Below are 26,499 nucleotides of genomic sequence, written 5' to 3'. Positions count from 1 at the left end.
TTTTTCCAAGTTCAGACTTAGTTCAGTGTACAAAGGAATGCGGCATCATTCCGTCGCCGGAAAATCTAAACCTGTGGCTGGGCCAGGAAGCACCCTGCTCGCTATGTTCAAGTTCTGCTAGCCTCAACCACGTACTGGTGGCCTGTAACATCAACCTTACACAGAGTAGGTACACCTGGAGACATAATGTACTGAGAGTGATGGCAGCAGAAATAGAGGACAAAAGAAGAGCAATCAATGCCCTACCGACTAATATGCAGTCAACATCTTCCTTCTGCATCCCCTTTCTCAAGGAAGAAGAGATCAGTAAAACGAAGCTCCTGCATCCAGAAACAGAGACCTCAATTCATGCATTTGTTTCAGCTAGACTTGATTACTGCAATATTCTGTTTTCAGGTCTGCCAGGGGCCAGCACCAAAAGTCTCCAGATGGTTCAAAATGCTGCAGCTAGAGTCTTAACTAAAACAAGAAAATTGGACCACATTTCCCCAATTCTTGCCTCCCTTCATTGGCTTCCTGTCATATTAGATCTGACTTTAAGGTGCTTCTGTTAACCTACAAAATCTTAAATGGGTTTGCCCCATCTTACCTTTCTGATCTCCTTACACCCTACATTCCATCGTGTGCTTTCCGCTCTCAAAATGCGGGGCTGCTTTGCCTACCCAGAGTTAAGAAGAAGTCAGCAGGTGGCCGGGCCTTTTCCTATCGAGCCCCACCGCTGTGGAATAACCTAACCGCTGTTGTTAGGCAATCTGAATCTGTTGATTCTTTTAAATCTAGACTAAAAACTCATCTCTTCAGCCTAACTTATAGTTGACAGTTAGTGGTACGGTGGGCTGGTTCTCTGTCTCAATGAAGTAACCCAAGCACTCACCTGCCAACGAGATTCTTGCTCTCTCGGAGCTAATTATCTATCTGTCTTCTGCAGATAACAAATGTTTCACCCTTGTCTCTGTGTGAGTGTGTGTGAATAGTTGATGTGTGTTTGTCCGAGTGCGTGCTCTGTCTTTTACTGACCCAGGTCATCATGGTGTTGGTGGTTGTGCGGCTCAGGTCCCTGGCTGCTCCAGTACATCTGGCTTCCCTTGGCATCCTCATCCCTCATCCGCCAACTGTTTTTTTTTATTTATTTATTTATTTATTTTTTTTACCTTAATTCCTTTACATTATGCATATATATCTTTTGCTGTTTGTTTTCTGTGTTTACAACATCCATTGCACGCCTGTCTGTCCTGGGGAGGGATCCCTCCTCTGTTGCTCCCCTGAGGTTTCTTCCTATTTTTCTCCCTGTTAAAGGGTTTCTTTTTTTTTCTAGGGAGTTGTTCCTCATCCGATGTGAGGGTTCAAGGACAGAGGATGTTGTATTTCCTGTAAAGCCCTTTGAGACAAATTTGTAATTTGTCATTCTGGGCTATATAAATAAAACTGAATTGAAACAGGCCCCCTCACCACTGACTGGCCAGCAGGACGACCCTAAAAGCACTGTCAGAAGCTGCTGAGGAAAGTAGTCACTGGCTGTGGCTTGAGAGGCGAGATCCCACCTGGGCTGCCGGCTGACCCAAGGAGCCGGACATGAGACGCACATCCGGGCCTCATCAGACTGTGGTGAGCCAGCCTCAGCAGACGGTGTATTGTGTTTAAAGGCCGAAACACCCAATGACGCTGAGGTACACAACTGATGATGTGTCTCATGTCCACCTCCTACCCCCAACCAAGTGAGTACTGATCTGTAGGGATTGTAACACCCATTCCTATTTATGAATCTTAAGATTGTGTAAAGCACTTTGTGATTCTGCTTTTGTTTAGTGCCATATAAATAGAGTTTATTATTTTATTATTATATAAACTCACTGATTCTTGAGAATTTGGATAAATCATGTCTCACTAAGAAAAATGCTATTTCTGTTGGAAATTTACAACATTTTAATGAATAAAAAGAATCAAGGGCATAATCAGGGGGTCCTTTGCACATTTGTAAGGTTCTTTTACAGGTTTATTTTTAATTTGTATTAATTTAATGATTATATGTTGGCCCATGGCCTATAAAACCAGTTGTCCTCGGATAGGAGATAATCACTTCAACTTGATTAAAACAACAAAAAGTAATAATTTCATTGAATAATATCTTTACCACATGAAAGAGTACATCATAATATGTATTAAAAACTACAAACAATGGGTTTTGAACAATATTTACTATTATTTTGTGGTTGCTCAAAATGTGTCCCAGATATTCGTCACCACCGTCAGATATATATTTAAAAAATAATAATAAAAAAACTACAAGGTCATTTACATTCCTGAGGATCCCTTTTCAAACCTTCAGCTCTACTGCATGCTTCAAGACTGCTCAGACTCCTGGAAGTTTGCTATTTTCTCTTAAATCTCCTCATATTTTTGGACACTGCTACTGTCACAACCATAAATTGTCAACACCGTCAATTCTGTATAAAAAATATTTAATTAGATTATGGAATAAATGTATACTTTTTAAGAAGAGGTCTGATGCAGGTAGCAACAGGGGAAAACAAGCTGGCTAATGTGAACAACTTATGCTTATCATGTGAAAGAGTAGGTTTTTGTCACCACCGTCAGACGTCACCACCGTCAGGTTTTCTGTCTGACGGTGATGACTGAAGTCTGAAAAATGCTTATAACAGTGCTCAGGATTCTTATTTTTTGTACCAAATAGTTAAATAAAGTTGTTAAGCAAGAAGCCATTGACTTGAGTGGTATAAATTTTGGAAATGCATGTTGTAATGAGGCCACTGTCACCACCGTCAGATTAGTGTCACCACTGTCAGAGGCAGTTATATTTGTTTTAAATGAATATGCTTACAATATATTTCTTTGGTGCTGTTGAGTTATTAAAGTAATAGTCTCTTTAATACAAAAATATGTTTTTCAAATTAAAAAAAAAAAAAAAACATTACAGTGACAGTGTTGACAAAAACAAAGTAGCCTAATAACTGGAAAAATCTATTTTATGAAAAAAATGCAAAATGAGGAGGTTGCACTGGTACATTGCTGAACAGCCAAGACCTTGGCCTATAATGATATACCTTCAGATTTTGTAATTTAATGCACTTTTTTTTTTTTCAAAATTAAAACCTGTTTTATCCAAATTCCCAAGAATCAGTGAACTATTAATGCAGAATTTTATCAGTGACAAACATTTGAGGCAAACTATTGGCCAGCAATAAAGGAACTGTTCACCACAGGTGGAAACGAGCAGCAGCTTCACCATCACTTGTAATATTTATTAAACATATGGTAACAATTTGTGACAAAGTAGTATGTCAACTGCAAATGTGTGACAAGTGTACAGTAACAAACTTTTCATGTTTGAAAGGGTTGAGCTGACCAATGTTTATCCCTCATGAACTTTTTAAAGAGGTTTTTCAGTCTTTTTTCTCTTGGATTATGGGAAGCCTTAAATCCTAATTTTGTGACAATAACTTCCATATTTTATTACAAAACATAGTTAAACTGCATACAATGTGTAGACCACCATGTTGAGAGTTGGTGTTTGTCTTGCCTAAATCAATTCATTTGTTAAAGTGAAATGTAATCAACCAATGTGGAAAAAAGATCTTTGTGCAGTCAGTCCACAGCCTCTCTCTCTACAGTAGTTTGGCCCCACAGGAGTCAGGCTGCAGGATCTGAAGTGTAACAATCAGTTTAATAGATTTTCTAAACCAGGGGTAGAAAAAGGCATAGATCAAAGGATTTAGACAGGAGTTTGAGGACAGCAGCCAGATTGCAAAGGTTGAATATGAAGTATCGCTTGAAGTATTCTGGCCTATTAGAGAGGGAAAGTAAAATGGACAGAAACACAGTAGAAACACAGCTACAACAACACCAAGAGTCCTGGCTGCTTTCAGCTCCGATTTCTTAGCAGTTCCAGTCCCTGAAGGCTGCAGAGTGACAGACACAATGTGGGATCTCATGGCACGAGCCTGAGACACAGCCACCACAAACACTCTCATATACAGAACTATGATCACAGTAATGGGACCAATGAATGTCAAAACAAGGTCAACAGCTCCTGCAATGTAGTTAACGACAACCACACACTCTCCATAGCAGGAATTATACCTGCCTGGTTGTCTTATGAAATCCTTTAGTATCACACTGTTATAAAAAGCAGAACAGATCCAACACAGACAAACACACATTTGAACTCTCCTCAGAGTGACGTTGGTGGGGTAACACAGAGGGTCACAAATAGCCACATAGCGGTCGACTGATATGAGAACCATGTTTCCTACTGAGGCAGAGGTATTGATGAAGGTAGCACAGCCAAAGAAACCACACATGAAGTCACCCAAAAACCAGCAGCCGCTGAAGAAGAGAATTTGACCTGACAGTAGGAGGCCCACAAGGAAGTCTGATACAGCCAGGGAGAGCAGGAGGAGGTTGGTGGGGGTGTGGAGCTGCCTGGAGTGGGAGAAATTCAGATGTCAGATGTAGTGTTATATTTCCTTGTAGCAGTTATAGTATGTCTCATGAAAGGTGAAGGATAAAGACATCATCAAAATGCTGAATGTACTCAGCATCTACCTAAATATGTAAACAACTGTGTGGCAGGACAATATCAATTTGTTCTTGCATCTCTAGCAGTTCAAAACATATTTTAGACCATTCTTAAGAAGGTAAATCTGCCTGTAGTGAGAGATGGAGATGATGACCAGCAGGTTGAGAGCCACAGTGAGCAGAGAGATGGAGGACATCAGGATGAAGATGGTGGTGGCCTCAGAGTGAGGACGGATGGGCCTCCTGCAGGAGGTGTTAAGGAGGTGTGGAAAGCAGAGTTCAGCTCCTTCCAGGGTCTCCATCATCAGAGAGAGAGGAGGAGAGGAGAAGCTGCTGAGGTCTGCCAGCTCCCTGAGCAGCTTTCTTTCTCTCTGTCGTTTTCACCTGTCCCTCCCTCTTTTATTCCCACTCTCTTGGAGAATCACATCCCCGTTGTTTCATGTGTTTGTCTGAGGGATGCTTTCTCAATCCCTCGACCATCACCCCTCCTTTCTTACTGCTCTTTCTCCTCCTTTCTTCTCTTCTTCCTCTTACCCCTCCTCTGATGTAACAGGATGTGTCATACTAACATGGAAGCCAGAAAGCCCATCGTCTCTGTAGAATATAGGTTTGTTGTGGGTGCAGTGGGGAAACAAACAAGTGCATAATGCAGTCGATTTAGGAGACTAAAAATCTCCTGGATGCTGTGGAGAATCACAACAGGGTCACCTCCATTGTCAGTCATTTTAAATCAAGTGAAGACACTGACTTGCTGGTGAACCCCCTACTTCAATAAACTAGTTAAAAAAGGATATATGTAATATATGTATGAACATATGCATACTTCCATTATGGTAAAGGAGTATGGTATGGTACCTGGTATGGTAAAGGAGTTTTAGCCCTCCCATTGACCAGCCTCATGGAGAAATTTAAGTGTGGAAAAGTAAGGCTTAACATGATGCTGAAAGAATCCAGGGATGACATTGTGAGAGGTGCTGCTCCTACTATAACAACGGGGAGAAGGTAGGATCCATCAACTGCAGCTCAGGAAGCAAAAACAGCCCTCCGCCACCTGGACATTGTGGGCCAAATACAGGTGGCTACGGACTGGAAACAACAAGACCCTCCTGGCAGAAAGTCACACCTGCAGAATGCCGCCAACTAGTGGTTGAGGAGGTGTAGCACCAAGAAGAAGCTGCCAGGATGGTCATAACCATCTCTCAGGTGAAACAGGGGTGCTGGACAATGTGGGAGGGCATCGAAAAAAGGAGAAACACATGGATGGATCTATGGAATATGAAGGCAAAAAGGGCAGGCTTCATCATTCATGCTACATATGATCTCATTCCGTCGCCGGAAAATCTAAACCTGTGGCTGGGCCAGGAAGCACCCTGCTCGCTATGTTCAAGTTCTGCTAGCCTCAAGCACATAGCTACTGGTGGCCTGTAACATCAACCTTACACGGAGTAGGTACACCTGGAGACATAATGTACTGAGAGTGATGGCAGCAGAAATACAGGACAAAAGAAGAGCAATCAATGCCCTACCGACTAATATGCAGTCAACATCTTCCTTCTGCATCCCCTTTCTCAAGGAAGAAGAGATCAGTAAAACGAAGCTCCTGCATCCAGAAACAGAGACCTCAATTCATGCATTTGTTTCAGCCAGACTTGATTACTGCAATGTTCTGTTTTCAGGTCTGCCAGGGGCCAGCACCAAAAGTCTCCAGATGGTTCAAAATGCTGCAGCTAGAGTCTTAACTAAAACAAGAAAATTGGACCACATTTCCCCAATTCTTGCCTCCCTTCATTGGCTTCCTGTCCATATTAGATCTGACTTTAAGGTGCTTCTGTTAACCTACAAAATCTTAAATGGGTTTGCCCCATCTTACCTTTCTGATCTCCTTAAACCCTACATTCCATCGCGTGCTTTCCACTCTCAAAACGCGGGGCTGCTTTGCCTACCTAGAGTTAAGAAGAAGTCAACAGGTGGCCGGGCCTTTTCCTATCGAGCCCCACCGCTGTGGAATAACCTAACCGCTGTTGTTAGGCAATCTGAATCTGTTGATTCTTTTAAATCTAGACTAAAAACTCATCTCTTCAGCCTAACTTATTGTTGACAGTTAGTGGTACGGTGGGCTGGTTCTCTGTCTCAATGAAGTAACCCAAGCACTCACCTGCCAACGAGATTCTTGCTCTCTCGGAGCTAATTACCTGTCTGTCTCCTGCAGATAACTAATGTTTCACCCTTGTCTCTGTGTGTGTGTGTGTGTGTGTGTGTGTGAATGGTTGATGTGTGTTTGTCCGAGTGCGTGCTCTGTCTTTTATTGACCCAGGTCATCATGGTGTTGGTGGTTGTGCGGCTCAGGTCCCTGGCTGCTCCAGTACATCTGGCTTCCCTTGGCATCCTCATCCCTCATCTGCCAACTGTTTTTTTTTTTTTTTTTTTTTTTTTTTACCTTTTTTTACATTTGAGGCAAACTGTTGGCCAGCAATAAAGGAACTGTTCACCACAGGTGGAAACGAGCAGCAGCTTCACCATCACTTGTAATATTTATTAAACATATGGTAACAATTTGTGACAAAGTAGTATGTCAGCTGCAAATGTGTGACAAGCATACAGTAACAAACTTTTCATGTTTGAAAGGGTTGAGCTGACCAATGTTTATCCCTCATGAACTTTTTAAAGAGGTTTTTCAGTCTTTTTTCTCTTGGGTTATGGGAAGCCTTAAATCCTAATTTTGTGACAATAACTTCCATATTTTATTACAAAACATAGTTAAACTGCATACAATGTGTAGATCACCATGTTGAGAGTTGGTGTTTGTCTTGCCTAAATCAATTCATTTGCTAAAGTGAAATGTAATCAACCAATGTGGAAAAAAGATCTTTGTGTAGTCAGTCCACAGCCTCTCTCTCTACAGTAGTTTGGCCCCACAGGAGTCAGGCTGCAGGATCTGAAGTGTAACTATCAGTTTAATAGATTTTCTAAACCAGGGGTAGAAAAAGGCATAGATCAGAGGATTTAAACAGGAGTTTGAGGACAGCAGCGAGATTGCAAAGGTTGAATATGAAGTATTGCTTGAAGTATTCTGGCCTATCAGAGAGGGAAAGTAATATGGACAGAAACACAGTAGAAACACAGCTACAACAACACCAAGAGTCCTGGCTGCTTTCAGTTCCGATTTCTTAGCAGTTCCAGTCCCTGAAGGCTGCAGAGTGACAGACACAATGTGGGATCTCATGGCACGAGCCTGAGACACAGCCACCGCAAACACTCTCATATACAGAACTATGATCACAGTAATGGGACCAATGAATGTCAAAACAAGGTCAACAGCTCCTGCAATGTAGTTAATGACAACCACACACTCTCCATAGCAGGAATTATACCTGCCTGGTTGTCTTATGAAATCCTTTAGTGTCACACTGTTATAAAAAGCAGAGAAGATCCAACACAGACAAACACAGATTTTAACTCTCCTCAGAGTGATTTTGGTGGGGTAACACAGAGGGTCACAAATAGCCACAAAGTGGTCGACTGATATGAGAACCATGTTTCCTACTGAGGCAGAGGTATTGATGAAGGTAGCACAGACAAAGAAACCACACATGAAGTCACCCAATAACCAGCAGCCGCTGAAGAAGAGAATTTGACCTGACAGCAGGAGGCCCACAAGGAAGTCTGATACAGCCAAGGAGAGCAGGAGGAGGTTGGTGGGGGTGTGGAGCTGCCTGGAGTGGGAGAAATTCAGATGTCAGATGTAGTGTTATATTTCCTTTTAGCAGTTATAGTATGTCTCATGTAAGGTGAAGGATAAAGACATCATCAAAATGCTGAATGTACTCAGCATCTACCTAAAATATGTAAACAACTGTGTGGCAGGACAAAATCAATTTGTTCTTGCATGTCTAGCAGTTCAAAACATATTTTAGACCATTCTTAAGAATGTAAATCTGCCTGTAGTGGGAGATGGAGATGATGACCAGCAGGTTGAGAGCCACAGTGAGCAGAGAGATGGAGGACATCAGGATGAAGATGGTGGTTGCCTCAGAGTGAGGACGTGTTGGCCTCCTGCAGGAGGTGTTGAGGAGTTGTGGAAAGCAGAGTTCAGCTCCTTCCAGGGTCTCCATCATCAGAGAGAGAGGAGGAGAGGAGAAGCTGCTGAGGTCTGGCAGCTCCTTGAGCGGCTTTCTTTCTCTCTGTCGTTTTCACCTGTCCCTCCCTCTTTTATTCCCACTCTCTTGGAGAATAACATCCCCGTTGTTTCATGTGTTTGTCTTTATTTTCATCACCAATGCAATTAGACTCTGCTGACCTCTCCTTTCCTCTCTCGCCCTGGTTTCTCAATCCCTCAACCATCATTATTTAGTTATTATACCAACCCCTCCTTTCTTACTGCTCTTTCTCCTCCTTTCTTCTCCTCTTCCTCTTACCCCTCCTCTGATGTAACAGGATGTGTCATACTAACATGGAAGCCAGAAAGCCCATCGTCTCTGTAGAATATAGGTTTGTTGTGGGCGCAGTGGGGAAACAAACAAGTGCATAATGCAGTCGATTTAGGAGACTAAAAATCTCCCTGATGCTGTGGAGAATCACAACAGAGTCGCCTCCATTGTCAGTCATTTTAAATCAAGTGAAGACACTGACTTGCTGGTGAACCCCTGTTTCTGCAATCCCGTTCAGCTGCCAAGTTCTTAGTCAAGTACAGTCGAGTCAACTTTATTTATACAGCACATTTAAAAGACATGTTCACCAAAGTGCTGTACACAAAACCTCCAATATCAAGGGATTTATAACAGTTGAGATGAGAGGTGATATGTGCGTTAGTCTCCAGGGGCCGGATTCTCCAAAGGTTCTTAAGATTAAATTTCTTCTTAAGTTCCACTTTTTTTCTTAAGTTTGGGTTTAAGAAGATTCTTAAGATATTTTCGAATTCACAAACAAAATATCTTAAGAATCCAAACAAAAGATCTTAAGAATGTTCTCAACTTTATTCTTAAGATTTTTCTTAAGAATAAATGGGATTCTTGAAAGAAATTATCTTACTATTTTTCTTAAATAGTATCGTAACTTTAAAAAGGTCGTCTTAAGTAACCACATGCTGTGTGAAGGTAAGCTATTTTTCAAACATCTTTGATTCATTTAGAGCCAAATTTGATTATATAACATAGATTAATGTAGTTGGCTAATACCTTAATCATTTTACATTGTATATGTTAACATAGTGATAATCGTTATCTAAACTGTAATTCAGCCTAATATCTAAACCAGTATTTAGACATATAGGCACATATATTGTTTCTGAGTCTATATGAGGACATTTTGTTTAGCCACCAGCCACCATTCATGTGTCAATTATATTTAGATTCCTTAACTAATAGGTTAGTAATGTCGTCGCTGTCCATTACAAAGTATGTATCTCAATTTTTGAGAAAACACTTTTATAACATCAAATCAAAGTTGAGACTATAATGGATATTGTTTTGTTGGATTTTAGATGGAACTGCTGTGGGTTGCAGCTCGAGGCTGTTTGTTTACATAAAGGTAGATAGTTGAGAAGTTCGTCAGTGGAAAAAATTAAGAAGTTCTTAAGATAATGTGCAGTTCTTAAGAAAATAATGGGGAATAGCACTTGAGAACATTCTTATGAACTTCTCATTTTTTCCTCTTACGAAACGTCTTAAGATTATTAGTAAGAACTTTTTGGAGAATCTGGCCCCTGGTCTTTCAGGTCCTCCTGTCAACATTGTGACAGGAGGATAGCCTGAATGACTGTTTCAAAGGCAGCATAAAGGCCCATACAAATAGAAATGAAGTAGAAATGAATAGTATGACTGCTAAAAGGGAAAGAGGGTGAAGGAGAGAAGAGGTAAACATTTAGTTGAGGGAGCCAGAATTCTGGTTCTGGGCCTGTGAGGCAATTCATAAGGTCAATGTCAGGGTAAACACTCACGTACGTGTCATTGCTCACCTGCATCATGGCGACTGTCAAGAAAAAAAAAGTTGCCAGTACTGGCAGTACAGCATAACTGGCAGTACACCTTTTCAGCAAGTAAATGCAGGTAAATGTTTTTCCTACATTTGCCTGCTTGGATTTTATTTTTGGCAGAAGGCTGACTGGATCACAGTCATGCTGATATACATTATAACAGCACTGCGTCTTGTGTGATATTGTTTAATTGGAACATGACATAGTTCAATAGTTCAGTCATCAAACCCATCAAAGCATAAGATTAGTTAGAAGATGTTGAGGTAACTGGGTTTACAATGGCATGACACTTGACCCTCCATAGCGCAGCCAACTATCTTTTTTTTTTTAACTCTTTAACAGACACTAGAAGGTCCAAAGGTATGACTGACAATCAGCTTACGTAATAGAGAAACAAACAAGTCAAATTAATTCACCAGGCACCTTATGTAACTGTTGGTCTCTGAAGGCGACACTTGTTGTTTGTAACTTGCTGGTTGCATCACAAGTTGAAGTGAGGAGGCAAAACTGTGTGGTCATTTGAACCTGTGTGTTTTTCCTGACACCTTTGATTGGAGTGGGACCTCTGAGATTGGAGTTGTCATCATTTGACATTATTAGCAGAGGTGTGAACAGTCTCCTTCCACAAAGATACACTACAAAGTCACTGAACATAACTGAATGTTTGTTGTGTGGAGCTCTTCCAGTCTCATGAGAGAGAGAGAGAGAGAGATATGGTGATTATCGTGTGTGCAACACTGAAATGATGACAAAAAGAGAAAGGTCAAAAGGTCACCAAAACTGACAGGCTTCATCTTCTGGAAACCATGAATGAGTTCACCAAATTTCTTGGCAATCCGTCCAGTAGATTTCCAGATGTTGTCTTGGAGTAAAGGGACAGACTGAGAAACACACTGACCATCACTGCTTTGAGTTAAAGGTTTATTCCGGAAGTGTAGCAATGTTAACAATCAAGCTATATTAATTGTGCGTATTATTAAATGAGCACAAGCTACTTTTGATTATAAGGTCAACTGATGCGTTTAGTTTCAGTTGTGCTCACTTCGGAGATAAACAACAAAGACCTGGACCGGAGGTCTCGCAGGGTGCTGTTGTGCATGGGGGCAGGAGCCAAACGTATTCTAGCCTCCTAAAAAGGGTCCACCTGAAAAAATCAGTATCAGTTTCAGTGTGCGCTATCTTTAAAATGTCTTCACTGCTTTACCTTGCTGTCAGAAAGCCCTTTCCTTTGGCTCTGCATTTTCTCGGCTGTAGAACTTCTGTAGTTTGGACAGAGAGACTCGCTGACCAATATTAGGTTGAGTTAATACATGCAGGTACTTATGAGCTATAAGTCAAATTGAATGTAGTATTCATGTAATAGAAATAAACCTACACTACACTAAACAACTGACTTTTAACAGACACTAGAAGGTCCAAAGGTATGACTGACAATCAGCTTACGTAATAGAGAAACAAACATGTCAAATTAATTCACCAGGCACCTTATGTAACTGTTGGTCTCTGAAGGCGACACTTGTTGTTTGTAACTTGCTGGTTGCATCACAAGTTGAAGTGAGGAGGCAAAACCGTGTGTTCATTTGAACCTGTGTGTTTTTCCTGACACCTTTGATTGGAGTGGGACCTCTGAGATTGGAGTTGTCATCATTTGACATTATTAGCAGAGGTGTGAACAGTCTCCTTCCACAAAGATACACTACAAAGTCACTGAACATAACTGAATGTTTGTTGTGTGGAGCTCTTCCAGTCTCATGAGAGAGAGAGAGAGAGAGAGAGAGAGAGAGAGAGAGAGAGAGAGAGAGAGAGAGAGAGAGAGAGAATGATGGACAGAGAGATTTGTGTGTGTGTTTGTGTGCGTGTGGGTACGTGTGGGTGTGTGTGTGTGTGTGTGTGTGTGTGTGTGTGAATGCACGCAGGTGTGCATGCTTGTGCTTGTCCCCCAAGAAACATTGTCTTTTTCGGAAAAATGTGGTAAATATAGTGAGGAACAAAATATTGAAGATTTGTCATCATTCCCATTCATTGTGAGTTCAGTTACCCATATATGATGACTGCGGTTGCATAGAAAAATGAAGTGTTTATCCAGAGACACTGAGGCCACTGGATCCTGTCAGGCTGCCATGGCTGGATTTGGCAGGGACTTACAGGTGTGGTACTCCCTGTATTTAAAAAATACAGGAATGGAGAGTGTGTTCAAACTATCGGGAGGGAGTGTGGTGGGGTGGTCACAACTTTGGGCACAACTTTGGACAATGCCCAAGTTGAGCTGCTGGAAAAGAAACTTAGTGAGTCAAAGCTTGGATTGCAAGGCCGAACGTTCTCAAACAGTCAAACCTTCCAGTCTACATGTGTTACTCATTTAGTTTAGGCTTATAGGCAGGCGTGATGAGAGTCCATCCATCCATCCATCTATCTCTTTTCAGCTGCTTATCTGGTAACAGGGCACAGTGGTAGCAGGTTGAGGTCAGCCTGCGCGATCCTTCCCAAGCATACATCCACCGGCTCCTTCTGGGGGATCCCAAGGCATTCCCAGACCAGCTGGGATATATAGTCCCCCCACTGTGTCCTGGATCTGCCTGGAGGTCTCCTCCCAGTTGGTTGTTTCCAGGAGCCATCCTGACTAGATGCCTGAACTACCTGAACTGTCTCCTTTCAATGCACAGAAGCAATGGCCCTTCTCCAAGCTTCTCACAGATGTTTGAGCTTGTCCCTCTACTCCTAAGATTGCGCCCAGACACCCTGTGGAGCAAACTCATTTCCGCCACTTGCATCCATGATCTCATCCTTTGGTCACTATCCAGAGCTCATGACCGTAGGTGACGGTTGGAACAAAGACTGACCAGAAAATTTAGAGGTTTGCCTTCTGGCCTAACTCCCTCTTCACCACAACAGTCCAGCAGAGTGACTGCATAACTGCCACCGCAGCCTAGAACTAACTTTCAATGGAACGCTCCATTTCACCCTCACTAATGAACAATACTCTGAGATCCTTGAACTCCTCAACTTGAGGCAGTATCTTATTCTTGCATGGTAAGGTGCCATGTTGTATGAATGTGTGTTTGAATGGGTGAATGTGAGGCAGAGTTGTAAAGTGCTTTGACTGGTCGGTGGACTCGATAAGAACTACAGAAATACACTTAATTTAACACCTTGAAAGTTACCACCATAAACTAAGTTGTTAACACGGCAACAACAATGCTGAAGTCATTCTTACACTTGCCACCGAAAAGGTCAGGACATGGAGGGACAAGAGGACAGAAGGAGGAGGGGAGGTAATGAAGGAGAAAGAGATAAATCATTTGTTTGGCAGGAATTGGTCAGAGAGCTGCCAGACCTCAGCAGCTTCTCCTCTCCTCCTCTCTCTCTGATGATGGAGACCCTGGAAGGAGCTGAACTCTGCTTCCCACAACTCCTCAACGCCTCCTGCAGGAAGCCGAAGCCTCCAAGCTCTGATGTTATGCTGCTCTACATCCTGCTGTCCTTCATCGCTCTGCTCACTATAGCTCTCAACCTGCTGGTCATCATCTCCATCTCCCATTTCAGGTGGAAAAGCAGTTTTTTTTTGTTTGTTTGTTTTTTGTTTTGTTTTTTTAAGTAGAATTCTTTATATAAAAGAGGTAGACTTAGAAGTATAAGGGACTTGTGGATCATAACAGAGATCATGTCAAGCCTTTGATCCGAGAAAAAAATAAATGCTAAATAATGCTTTTTGAAGTCTTATAATGCTACATCACACTACAGCTGGTAGTAAAATATATTTCTAATACTTCTAATCGTTCAGATATTAACTAATACTAATGAATGTAATGCTCCTGTTTCACTCCAGGCAGCTCCACACCACCACAAATCTCTTTCTCCTCTCCTTGGCTTTCTCAGACCTCCTTGTGGGCCTTGTGCTTGTTCCGGCTGAAATCCTCTTTATGGGGGCCTGCTGGTTTCTTGGTGATTTAATGTGTGCTTTGTATCCCATTGTGTTGTTTATCATTACCTCCTCCTCAATAGGAAACATGGTGCTCATATCAGTCGACCGCTATGTGGCTATCTGTGACCCTCTGTGTTACCCCACCAAAATCACCTGGAGAAGAGTTAAAATCTGTGTTTGTCTGTGTTGGATCTGCTCTGTTTTGTACAGCAGTCTGGTTCTGAGTGATACCCTGATGCAACCAGGCAGGTCTAAATCCTGCCAGGGAGAGTGTGTGGTTGTCATTAATTCTATTACAGGAGCTGTTGACTTTATTTTAAACTTTAATATCCCTATTACTGTGATCATAGTTCTGTATATGAGAGTGTTTGTGGTGGCTGTGTCTCAGGCTCGTGCCATGAGATCCCACATTGTGTCTGTCACTCTGCAGCATTCAGGGACTGGAACTGCTAAGAAATCTGAGCTGAAAGCAGCCAGGACTCTCGGTGTTGTTGTGGTTGTGTTTCTACTGTGTCTCTGTCCATATTACTGTGTTTCTTTTGCAGGCCAGGATGCTAAAATCTCTTTTTCATCTGGAGTCATTGTTTTGTTCCTGTACTTTTTAAACTCCTGTCTAAACCCTATAATCTATGCCTTGTTCTACCCCTGGTTTAGAAAAGCAATCAAACTCATTTTTACACTTCAGATACTGCAGCCTGACTCCTGTGATTCCAACGTACTGTAGAGAGAGGAGTGGGTGAATTCAAAAGGCTTAAATCCTTGACATTAGGAAAACATCTTGCTGTTAAGTTAGGGTTAGGGTTAAATTATTTATTTTGTGACAACGTTGATGCTGTTGCCAGTGTCTTGCTCCAGGACTTGTTTTTTTTTTTTTTTTTTTTTAGGTTTTTTTGAATTCTATTATCATTATTTCATGATTAACCAACGGCAGGCTTCTATCAAGTTGTTAAAGGGCACGATCAGTTAAGGAACTGGGAGAGTGCTGTTAACAGAGCAAATCTGGATAAACTGGGTAAGGCTGAGATAATTGTACAGGTAGGAACAACTGTGGCTGGACTGTGAAATGAAGCAAATGCAAACAAAACTATTTTCAATATTTTAACTGTAGCTTATTATTTAAAATATACACAAAACAACAAAAGTACAACAATTGAGCCTAAAGCCAACTTTAACTGTGAAGATGTACAGGCTTGTCTCAGGCCAGTACACAACAATAGACTTCTATACTTCAATTATTTAGCGGTGTCTTTTCCCTGGTAAATGGACTGCATTTTTATAGCGATTTTCTAGTCTGCTGACCACTCAAAACGCTTTACAGTGGTTGCCTCACATTCACACTGATGGCAGATGCAAGGAGGCAAGCAGCTTGGCTCAATATCTTGCCCAAGGACACTTCGACATGCTCTCTGGAGGAGCCGGGGATCAAACCGGGAACCCTCCGGTTACCAGATGACCGCTCTACCTCCTGAGCCACGCTGCCCTGCATGGTGTCTGTGATCTGTGGCTCTTCATGTGTCTCCATCCCCTCACCTGACTCCACACTTTACAATGGCCCTCCTAGGAAAGGATGGAGGGCCATTGCTACGCATTAATTAACCTTATGACTGATAAATCAATCTTTCATTCAACTAGTAATAAGACCAATTTTGTAATGACTTAAAACATTACTTGTAAGACTTTTTTTTAAAATTATTGTTTAGTTCTATAATTAAATCTTATTGTATTGTAAATGACTTATGCATGTCTTTTTCCTTGTGTTTTTCTTTTCGTCCGTTCTTTTTGAGACACCATGACCTTGGTAATATTATTTATTTAATACCTTGATGAGTATGATTGAAAAATATCATATTTTATCATAAAAAGTATCATTTTATTTTTACAGCTGCAAATATAACTATTCTATCTAGCATTAAATCAAAATTCTAGCTGCAGCAGCTGCATACATCAACAGCAATAGCAACTCCCTAAAGCACATTTTATTTCAACACATGTTGATGTATATGCTGACGTCTGAATATTTCCTGCCCTGTAGTGAACATATAGCCTTATCAGAACATTACAGGGATTTGTGTGAATATGTATCGGAATAACATAATGCCAGCATGCTGCCCAGACTGACAAAGAAAACCACTGGGGATAGGAACTCTCACAGGTGGAATCAGGTGGACCACTAGCCTACATTATACCGTATGTTGCATAACCTACTGCTGCACGATTTACTTATAACACTATGGATGTATGGAGACAACATATAAGCAGCCAGAGTCGACTTGATGAATAACATAATAAATTTAAAGCATGACGTGAACATTTCTGGTTGGCTGTTTTTTCTCTCTGGAGCAGAAATGCAGACCAAGGACACATTAGCTTGCTTATTAAGCTTAATGGTGGCCTGCTGCCTAAGTCAGGCCAGCTGTATTGAGATATCCTCGTGGTGGTTTAATTTCACAACAATGATGATGCTGAGGCTCAGGGCAAACACTATTGTGGCCTCATTGTCAATAGCAGGCAGCTCAGAGAGACAGCTGCCATGCTGCTGTGCAGGGCGCACTGAGGAAGTGGAGGAAGGAGGGGGTTGGGCTGTGTGGTCTGGCAGAATTACATCTGAAATGTAGCTGTCAGGCATTCCAATGTGTTTCTAATTGAGAACTGATGCCATGGGCCAAATTTAAAATTAAACTATTAAATAATAAAAGAGAAAGGGCACTTATCTCGTTAAAGGCCAAAATGATCCATCTGTGTGCATGCTAATTATTATTGTTATTATGGCTGGTTGGTTGAGATGTGGCCTGGAAAAGAAGGAAGCATCAGTGGAGGGCAGTCTCCTGGCTCGGGATTTGGAGAGCCAAGCCCAATTGAATTAGCCCCAGGCTGTCTATGGCATCCTGGCAAGTCCAACCTGTTCATTCTGGGACAAGGCAGAGTCACCAGCTTGGCCGTGGAGCACATTCTCACCTGCTGCCTGAGAGCCCTGGGCAAGGGGCGCTACTCTTGGCACCATGACCAAGTCCTGAAGGCCATAGCAGACACCATCTGCAGTGGGATTAACCCCTGCTAGCTCCTGCAGCCAAGGAAAAAGTCCATCATTTTCATCACCTCTGGGGAGACACTGTTGTAAATGTGGGCAAATCTCATATTCATGTGGTGATATAATACTAATGCTAACACTACTACAACTAATCAAAGCCGCATTATGTCAATCCTACACCTTCCACCCACCCACAGCAAAATAATAATAATAACAATAATAATAATGATAACAATAATAACTGGCTTGGTTTTTATTTCCGGCACGAGGCTGACTGAATCAGAGCCATGCTGATATACATTATAACAGCACTCCCTCTTGTGTAATATTGTTTAATTGGAACGTGACATAGTTCAATAGTTCCGTCATCAAACCCATCAAAGTATAAGATTAGTTAGAAGATGTTGAGGCATAGGCGGAAATCCCGAGGGGCCCTGACCCCCCCATGCCTCAAAGTGGTTTGGTCCACGTCCTGCTCCTGGCAGAGCGGCAGCTCTGTAACGTTCAGTCAGTCCGTCAGCCTGAGAGGCAGCATCCTGATGAGAACTAGCATGAAAACCTTCTCAAGTGAAAGCCAGTGAGTCATTTATCACACCACTTGTTCACCAAGCACAAGGTTGTAATATGAAAAGCGATATTTTTCCCTGCTTGGTCCAAAACCTGCCTCTTTCAGCTCACTGTTTAAGCTAACAGCTAACGACTGTTGACAAGCTCAAGCGAGTTTAGGACAGTGAGGGAGAGAGAGGACAGACCACAGGAGGAGCAAATACTGAGTTTATTTATTCTTTCAAAGAGTCTGTCAGGATATTAATGTCAGAAATAGTTCATATTTTTAACTGATATTTTGAGTTTGTCTCTAGATAGATATCTATTTTATTTATTTATTTATTTATTTATTTTTTTAATTTTAAGTTGCATTATTTTGTGGCATAGTTTCATTTCATTTTCTTATTTTATCTAAAAGGGACAGTGTACAGCTCAAACATACTACTCACAAAAAGTTAGGGATATTTGGCTTTTGGGTGAAATTTATGGAAAATATAAAAAGTTCACGCTACAGCGATATTATATCATGAAAGTAGGGCATTTCAGTAGAAGCATACACTGGTGATTTCCTCATCTCAAACAATTTCTTGAAACAAAAGCCAACAACAGTGGTGGATATACCACAACAAAAAATGTCAGTGTCAATAACTTGCCATGTGCCCTTGAGCATCAATTACAGCTTGACAGCGACGTCTCATGCTGTTCACAAGTTGAGTTATTGTCTGCTGAGGCATGGCATCCCACTCTTCTTGAAGGGCGGCCCTCAGGTCATTGAGGTTCTGGGGTACAGAGCTCCGAGCCTCTACACGGCGACTCAGCTGATCCCATAGGTTTTCTATGGGTTTCAGGTCTGAGAAAGTGCAGGCCACTCCATTTGAGGTACCCCAGTCTCCAGCAGCCGTTCCCTAATGATACGACCTCGATGAGCTGGAGCATCAAACACCTGATGTGAATTTTGTCGTTAAACTCCTTGTTAGAGAACAGCAACTTGTGCAAAAAGTACTGACGTTGAACAGTTGAACAGTTGGACATGTGCATTCAAAAGTTTACAGAAGGTCACATTAAGTTCACCTGTAAAGGTTATAATGCGTTTTAGCTTCATCCTCAAATTTCACCCGAAAGCCGAATATCCCTAACTTTTTGTGAGTAGTGTATACTGTATGTCACTATTTGATGCCATATCTTGCTTTGTTTTTTGTTGACACTACAATAAATATGTTTTTTTTTTTTGAAGAAGAAGAATAGTTTGATGTAGTTGGATTATTCAAGGTATTTCCTCTAGTTTTAGAGCTTATTTTGAGTTTCTAGTTCTTGTAAAGCTACTTTGATGGGCTGTAGTGGAAATAGAACAGTGTGCAAAGAAATTTGGTTAGAGGATTATTGCTTTTAATAGCATTATTTAAAACATATGAACATGCTGAGGGCTCAACCCTGAACAGCAAATTTCAAGAGTGTAAGAGAGAAAGAGGGAGGTACAGTCATGCCAGACAGCAATTTTTTCATGTCCCCCCCAACAATTACTCTCTGAAATTTGGCTGTTTATTGTCCCCCCCAGTAATGAAATGGGATTTTGCCTCTGTGTTGAGGTAACTGGGTTTACAATGGCATGACACTTGACCCTCCATAGCGCAACCAACTATCATTTTTTTAAAACTCTTTAACAGACACTAGAAGGTCCAAAGGTATGACTGACAATCAGCTTACGTAATAGAGAAACAAACATGTCAAATTAATTCACCAGGCACCTTATGTAACTGTTGGTCTCTGAAGGCGACACTTGTTGTTTGTAACTTGCTGGTTGCATCACAAGTTGAAGTGAGGAGGCAAAACCGTGTGTTCATTTGAACCTGTGTGTTTTTCCTGACACCTTTGATTGGAGTGGGACCTCTGAGGTTGGAGCTGTCATCATTTGACATTATTAGCAGAGGTGTGAACAGTCTCCTTCCACAAAGATACACTACAAAGTCACTGAGCATAACTTAATGTTTGTTGTGTGGAGCTCTTCCAGTCTCATGAGTGTATGGGAACATGATGTTTGTGTGTGTGTGTGTGTGTGTGTGTGTGTGTGTGTGTGTGTGTGTGTGTGTGTGTGTGTGTGTGTGTGTGCGCGTGCGCGCGTGTGAGTGTGTGTATGTGTGTGTTTGTGCGTGCATGCCTGTGTGCATGCTGGTGCTGGACCCCTAAGAAACATTGTCTTTTGTGGAAAAATGTGGTAAATGTCATAGTGATTGCTTGCATCCTGACTGCTTATGGGCAGTCAGGATGAGAGTCCATTCATTCATCAACCCACCATTTTAAAGCTGCTTATCTGGTGCCAAGAGTACAGACACAGCTCTTAATGTGGCTATACAGGAAGCAAATGGCATGGAAAACAAACCAACAAAAACAAAACAAACAAAACATAGGTAGATGGAATTGTCAAACTTCCATGATCCCTCCAGTATCAGTGCTAGAGTGAAGATATGGACTGCTGCTCTACAACCAGAACAGAATCCGCATTGACCAGAATCTCCTTTTCCAGCCCCCAAGAGTAAGCTTTCCTAAGGACACCGAGCAGTGTGATCCCCTGATAATTGGAGCACACTCTCCGGTTCCCCTTATTCAAAATGGGGACCACCACCTTCGTCTCCCACTCCATGAGCACTGTCCCTGGAGGCATGTCAGCCATGACAGTCCAACAACATCCAGAGCCTTCGGCATTTCAAGGAGAATCTTATCCACTCCTGGTGCCTTGTCATTGTGGAGTTTCCCAACTACCTCAGTGACTTCTGTCAGGGATCCCCCAGCCTTAAACCGACTGAGAGTGTCTCAGTCGGTTTAAGGAGGTCCTCAAAGTGTTCCTTCTACTGCCCAACTATATACTCAGGTTAGGTCAGAACCTCCCCATCCCTGCTGAGAAAAGCCTGGATGAGACCCTGCCTGCCCCTCCTGATCTGGCTGATGGTGTGGCAGAACCTCTTTTAGGGCAACCAAAAGTCCTTCTCCATGGCCTCCCTGAACTCCTCCCATACCTGAGTGTTTGCTTCCACAAACGCTGTCACTGCCGCCCTTTTGGCCTGGGAGGCAGAACAACATGTTTGTTTGGTTTAATTTTCAGCACCGGCTTCAGCCAGCTGGTTCCCAAAGTAACAGACCTATTTTCTTTTACTTCCACTGGATCATTTTTTTTCCCCCAGTGTATTTCTATGTTATTCATTTTGGAGCATTACAGTACTGGTGACACTCTCATTCCTGCAACAGGGAAGGGGTTAATGGACCAAACCTGGTGGATTACACTTGCATGGACCAGGGTGCATGAGTAAGAATCCAACTAGCTGTGAACTTAATCCTCATCTTCAGGTAGCAACTTGTGGTGGATACTTGCACTTTGTATGACCTGAAAAGACAACCAGGAAATCGGTAACACCCTGTAGGCCCAGTTATGCCCTCAATGCCACTACTCTAACCAGTTTTACCACCATAGGAGACACCCTTGTACATATCACAAAGGAGATCTGCCTGGATGCTCTCTGACTTTGGAAGTTATTTAGAGTTCATTAAATATTCATGCTACAAGTGAAATCAATCCTTTGACTGCCTTTTAGGAACCACAGACAATGTAAAAAGTTTTGTCTGGGCGGTGTGGTAATAATAATGTTAAATAATTCTTTTGTATAGTTATAATACTATATGGCACCACATCTGGTGGTAAAATATATTTCTAATACCATTACTACTTCAGATACGATCTAATATTAATGAATGTAATGCTCCTGTTTCGCTCCAGGCCGCTCCACACCACCACAAATCTCTTTCTCCTCTCCTTGGCTTTCTCAGACCTCCTTGTGGGCCTGAGAGTGCTCATATCAGTCGACCGCTATGTGGCTATTTGTGACCCACTGTGTTACCCCACATATCTGCGCATATCATATACGACATATCTGCATACTACACATCTATGTGCCAAGTGTGCTGAAGGATATTAGTTTTATATTCCTATACGTCATAGGAATGTGAGGATAGTTCAACAAGGAGATATTTCACCAGCAGCAATACTCACTCAGACACTCAAGGACAAAGTTTTTACTGGCACTTAAGTTAACTAATGAAAAAAAAAAAAAAGAACATTTAATGAATTCACCAGGCACTTTATGTAAGTGTTGCTCATGGTTGCATCATTAGTGAGGAGTTTATGTTTGAACTAAATGAAAAAAAAGTTTTGGGTGATGTGTTGACAGATGGTTACATCAGGTGTTTATGTTTGTGTTTCACTTAACACCTCTGATTGGACTGATACCTCTGAGGTTGGAGCTGACATCATCTGACACCTTTAACACAGGTGTGAACACACTCCTCTGTAGAGATACACCACACAGTCATTAAGCATAACTGGAAGTCTGTTTAGCTCTGTGCTCAGAAGAAAGTCCAGTCCCGTGGGTATTGCTAAGCCAAGAAGCAGAATTGGTGCTTCTGTGTGTGTGTGTGTGTGTGTGTGTGTGTGTGTATGTGTGTGTGTATGTGTGTGTGTGTGTGTGTGTGTGTGTTTGTGTCCTGGAGCACAGACCAAAGGCCATTCAAAAAACAAAACAAAACATTAAAGTCTTAAAATATGAAACATTGTTATTGCTGTCATGTGATCGAATCTGTCAGAAAGTAATACTTTTTGTTAACAAGTTTTTTTGGGGCCTCTCTGTTTTAGACAGTGTCAGTGGAGGGAGTCAGGAAAGATGGGGAAGCAACGACATGCAGCAAAGGACCTGAGGTTGGATTCGAAGCCCAATTGCTGCGATCGGGACTAAACCCTGGTACATGGTATGTGCCCTTAGCCGGTGAGCCACCAGCGCGCCCCATAAAACCTGTAAAAAGGCGTTGGTTTACTGAGTACCAAACTTGTGACCTCTTAATGACTGCATGAATAAATCTTTAGGTGCTGATTCTGTGATTGTCTCTACACTCTCCACAGGTTGTCCGGTAAGAACAGGTATGATGATGGCTTAATGAATCCAAGTCACACACAATCTCATTGAGATGCCACTCATTTATTATTGGAAGCTGAAGTACTCTGACTTATGTGTATACGTGTGTGTGGTTTCTACAATAAGAATAAACAGAAATGCACAGCCATTAATTATATGCAATGGAAATAAACATTACCAGAAGGCATGAGATACACAATGCAATAATAATACTATGCAGTCACAAAAAAAACACAAATGAACAAATAAAGAGACCACAATCCTCCTAACAGTAAGGGACTATCAGCAAATAATGTCTCAGCTCAGTGAGGTGCATATATGTATATTACACTGGTATAATGTATAGAGGGCGAATCAAGAAATGCGCGACGGTCCCTTAATGGACGCATCGGCGCTCTCACCATGCTACTCTGACATGAATAATAATAACTGATGCCACAGCGGTGCATCACTTGCCAACATAAACAATATCGTCAGGAATCATATAATTATTAGACTGACAATAAAGGAATAGGCAACAGTTAACCGACGTGCATGACACGATACAGCACTATAATCTACAACGGTATGTTAATTGCCGAATAACAACATACACAGTCGAATTAAGAATAACAGAACAATAAATTATTACTCACATTCTCATGGACGCACAGGAAGGAGTAATTCAACAAATGAAGCAAGAAAAGTCCAGAAAACTGCCGCGGTAAGTGAAAAGACAGTCCGAACGACAGAGATGAATTAATTAAATCCAGAAGCTGCTGCGGAGAATGAAAACTTTTTTCATCGGCTCGCGGCAGACAGTTCACACAGCCAATCTGGTGTCTGATTGGTTCAGAGCGTCCTGACGGTGTCTGTTCATGTGCGATCCATGCGTGTTCACATGCTCTTAGTGCGCAGAGTAACAGACAGGGATTGTGCATGTGATCTATGAATGGGATACCTTCAGGAAACTGACCATGAGTTGCTGACCTTCTGAACAGCCGCCCCCAACTTTGAGGAGCAAAGTTGAATCAATTGAAGGTCAGTCAGGAGTATCTTGTGGGAGTGCTGGGAGTCTGATCAGCCGAGCAACTGGCCGGGTGTATGTCTTGTCTTTGACTTGGATCTGTGCAGTTCGCACTCTGCCGTCTTCCCCAGGCATGACTGCTTTAATCACTCCGACTGGCCACAGAGCACGCGGGAGCTGCTGATCAATGATCAGGACGATTGTGCCAACAGTTAGATCATCTCGCTCTTGTTGCCACTTGGATCGGGTCTGGAGGGAAGGCAGATAGTTTCTGATGTAGTGGATCCAGAATTGATCAGCTAAAGCTTGGCAATGCTTCCATCTGCGACGACTGAGGAGCTCTGTATCTGAGTAAATGACCTGTGGTGTTGATGGGTCGGGCCGCCCCATCAAGAGCATATTAGGAGTGATTGGGTCTGGGTCGGCTACATCTGATGAGGTGTAACCCAGAGGTTTGGAATTGACAATGCTTTCCACCTCAACCAGTATCGTTCTCAAGACCTCTTCTGTGACAGTCTGAGATCCCAGGGTGGTGTGCAAAGCGGACTTGATGGTGCGGATCTCACGCTCCCAAGAACCTCCAAAGTGTGGTGTGTATGGGGGGTTGTACCTGAAATGAATTTGCTGACTGGCGAGCTGTGACTGTAGAGCTGGGGTAAGTGAATTGAAAGCCTCTTTGAGTTCCGAACTGCCACCTTTAAAGTTCGTGCCTTGGTCAGATAACAGCTCGAAGGGCTTCCCTCGTCTCGCAATGAAGCGGCGAAGTCCCATCAGAAATGAGTCCGTATCCATACTGGCTAGCAGATCAAGGTGTACAGCATGGGTTGTCAGACATTTGAAGACTATACCCCATCGTTTTTCTGTGCGCCGTCCAATCTTGATCAGGTACGGCCCGAAACAGTCCACACCTGTAGAATAGAATGCTGGGCGGTGGAGCCTCAAGCTGGAAGGTGGAAGGTCGGCCATTCTGGGGATGACTGGGTTACTGCGCCATTTCCGGCATTCAGGACAGTTGTACTGGTGTTTGCGGACAGCTTCCCTCCCGCGAAGGATCCAGAATCGTCTGCGTAGCTCCGCAAAGACTCTCTCAGGTCCTGGGTGGGCAAGCTGGCTGTCAAAGTCTTGGATAAGGAGTTTAGTGATGTAATGATGTGGGTCAAGTACGACTGGATGCAGAGTGTCTTGACAGAGGGAGTCGCATCTGCGGAGCCGCCCTCCCACACGGATCAACTGAGCTTCTTGATCATACTCAGGAGCCAAGGTGAGTAATCGGCTACTTGCTGGTAGTGGTTTCTGTGAAGCGAGGTGGTCGAAGTCTTCTGGGAAGCAGTCTCTCTGTACCTTTCTGAAGAGGGCTAGTTCGGCTTGCTTGTAGTCATCTGCTGTTGGGTCTGATGCTGTGGCCGCCCCGTCACCAGCTCGTACAGAAGCTGGTCCTTGTAGTTGTTGAAGGTACTGGCATCAGGCAGACTTTGATCCAGGACCACAGAGATATGTCCACAGAAGCTGACCTTTCGCAGTTCAACTGGATCATCAGATGAGGAGACATCTGGTGATGCTGGCCAGGATGATCCATCTTGCCACAAGAATGGAGGTCCGTGGCTCCAGCGGTTGGGGCCAATGAGCTGGGACAGAGTCAGCCCCCGGGTTATGTCGTCGGCGGGATTGTCTCCTGAGCTGACATACCGCCAGGTACTACCATCCATCAGCTCCTGAATGTCCGCAACTCTAGCACCAACGAATACCTTGTAGCGGCAGGATTGTGACTGCAACCAGTTCAGGACTGTGGTGGAGTCCGTCCAGTAGGTGATGTCAGTGATGCGGAGGGTGAGCTCTTTCTTCAAGACAGCTGCAAGCTGGGCACCAATGTGGGCAGCGCAGAGTTCTAGCCGCGGGATGGATTGCTGACGGACTGGGGCAACTCGGGATCTTGCTGCTAGGAAAGCCACTTGGATTTCACCTTTGTGGTCCACTGTCCGAAGGTAGGCCACAGCTCCATAGGCTCTCTCTGATGCATCGGAAAAGATGTGAATGCTCTGAGTGCAGGCTGAAAAGTCTGTGTCAGGATGAGCATAACATCTGGGAAGAGAGATGTTAGGGAGCTGATGCAGTTCACTCTCCCAAGCATGCCACAGCTGGAGTAGATCATCTGGCAGCTGTGGGTCATCCCAATCTCTTCTCTTACTCCAGAGACGCTGCACTAATATTTTAGCGCGAGTGGTGTAGGGAATGAGCAGGCCAAGAGGGTCATATTGTCTGGCTAGGACACGGTAGATGTTATGCATAGTTGGCGTGGGATGCTCAGTGTGGCGGAGCTGGTAAGTGATGGTGTCTGACGTACAGTGCCACAGCAGTCCCAGGGTCCGCTCTGGTGGATCAGCTCCATCTAATGATAGCCATAGTTCACTGCTCTCTGCTTGTGATCCTGGAGGCATGTGACTGATGATGTCTGGAACATTAGTAGCCCACTGGCGCAGTTCAAACCCACCTGAGAGGAGGAGCTGCTGCAACTTGTTGACGAGTTGCTTGGCCTCT

General features: G+C 42.9%; 3 protein-coding genes across 3 annotated transcripts; 1 reads left to right on the top strand and 2 right to left on the bottom strand.

Moving 5' to 3' along the window:
- Nucleotides 1–3,623: 3,623 nt before the first annotated feature.
- LOC115379840 (trace amine-associated receptor 13c-like) lies at nucleotides 3,624–4,838 on the bottom strand. The gene is made up of 2 exons (XM_030080762.1): nucleotides 4,666–4,838; nucleotides 3,624–4,440 (listed from the first exon to the last, which is right to left on the bottom strand). Exons 1-2 carry the CDS (start codon nucleotides 4,836–4,838, stop codon nucleotides 3,624–3,626), a joined length of 990 nt encoding a protein of 329 aa, XP_029936622.1.
- A 2,594-nt stretch (nucleotides 4,839–7,432) lies between these two features.
- On the bottom strand, nucleotides 7,433–8,648 carry LOC115379841 (trace amine-associated receptor 13c-like). Its single transcript, XM_030080763.1, has 2 exons — nucleotides 8,476–8,648; nucleotides 7,433–8,249 (listed from the first exon to the last, which is right to left on the bottom strand). Exons 1-2 carry the CDS (start codon nucleotides 8,646–8,648, stop codon nucleotides 7,433–7,435), a joined length of 990 nt encoding a protein of 329 aa, XP_029936623.1.
- Nucleotides 8,649–13,877: 5,229 nt separating this feature from the next.
- LOC115379839 (trace amine-associated receptor 13c-like) lies at nucleotides 13,878–15,153 on the top strand. Its single transcript, XM_030080761.1, has 2 exons — nucleotides 13,878–14,050; nucleotides 14,334–15,153. Exons 1-2 carry the CDS (start codon nucleotides 13,878–13,880, stop codon nucleotides 15,151–15,153), a joined length of 993 nt encoding a protein of 330 aa, XP_029936621.1.
- The last annotated feature ends 11,346 nt before the right edge of the window (nucleotides 15,154–26,499 follow it).

Source organism: Myripristis murdjan, chromosome 21, assembly GCF_902150065.1.
Source record: "Myripristis murdjan chromosome 21, fMyrMur1.1, whole genome shotgun sequence".
Lineage (NCBI taxonomy): Eukaryota > Metazoa > Chordata > Actinopteri > Holocentriformes > Holocentridae > Myripristis > Myripristis murdjan.
The sequence above is the reverse complement of the archived record's forward strand: the minus strand, read 5'-3'. Positions and strand labels throughout refer to the sequence as shown.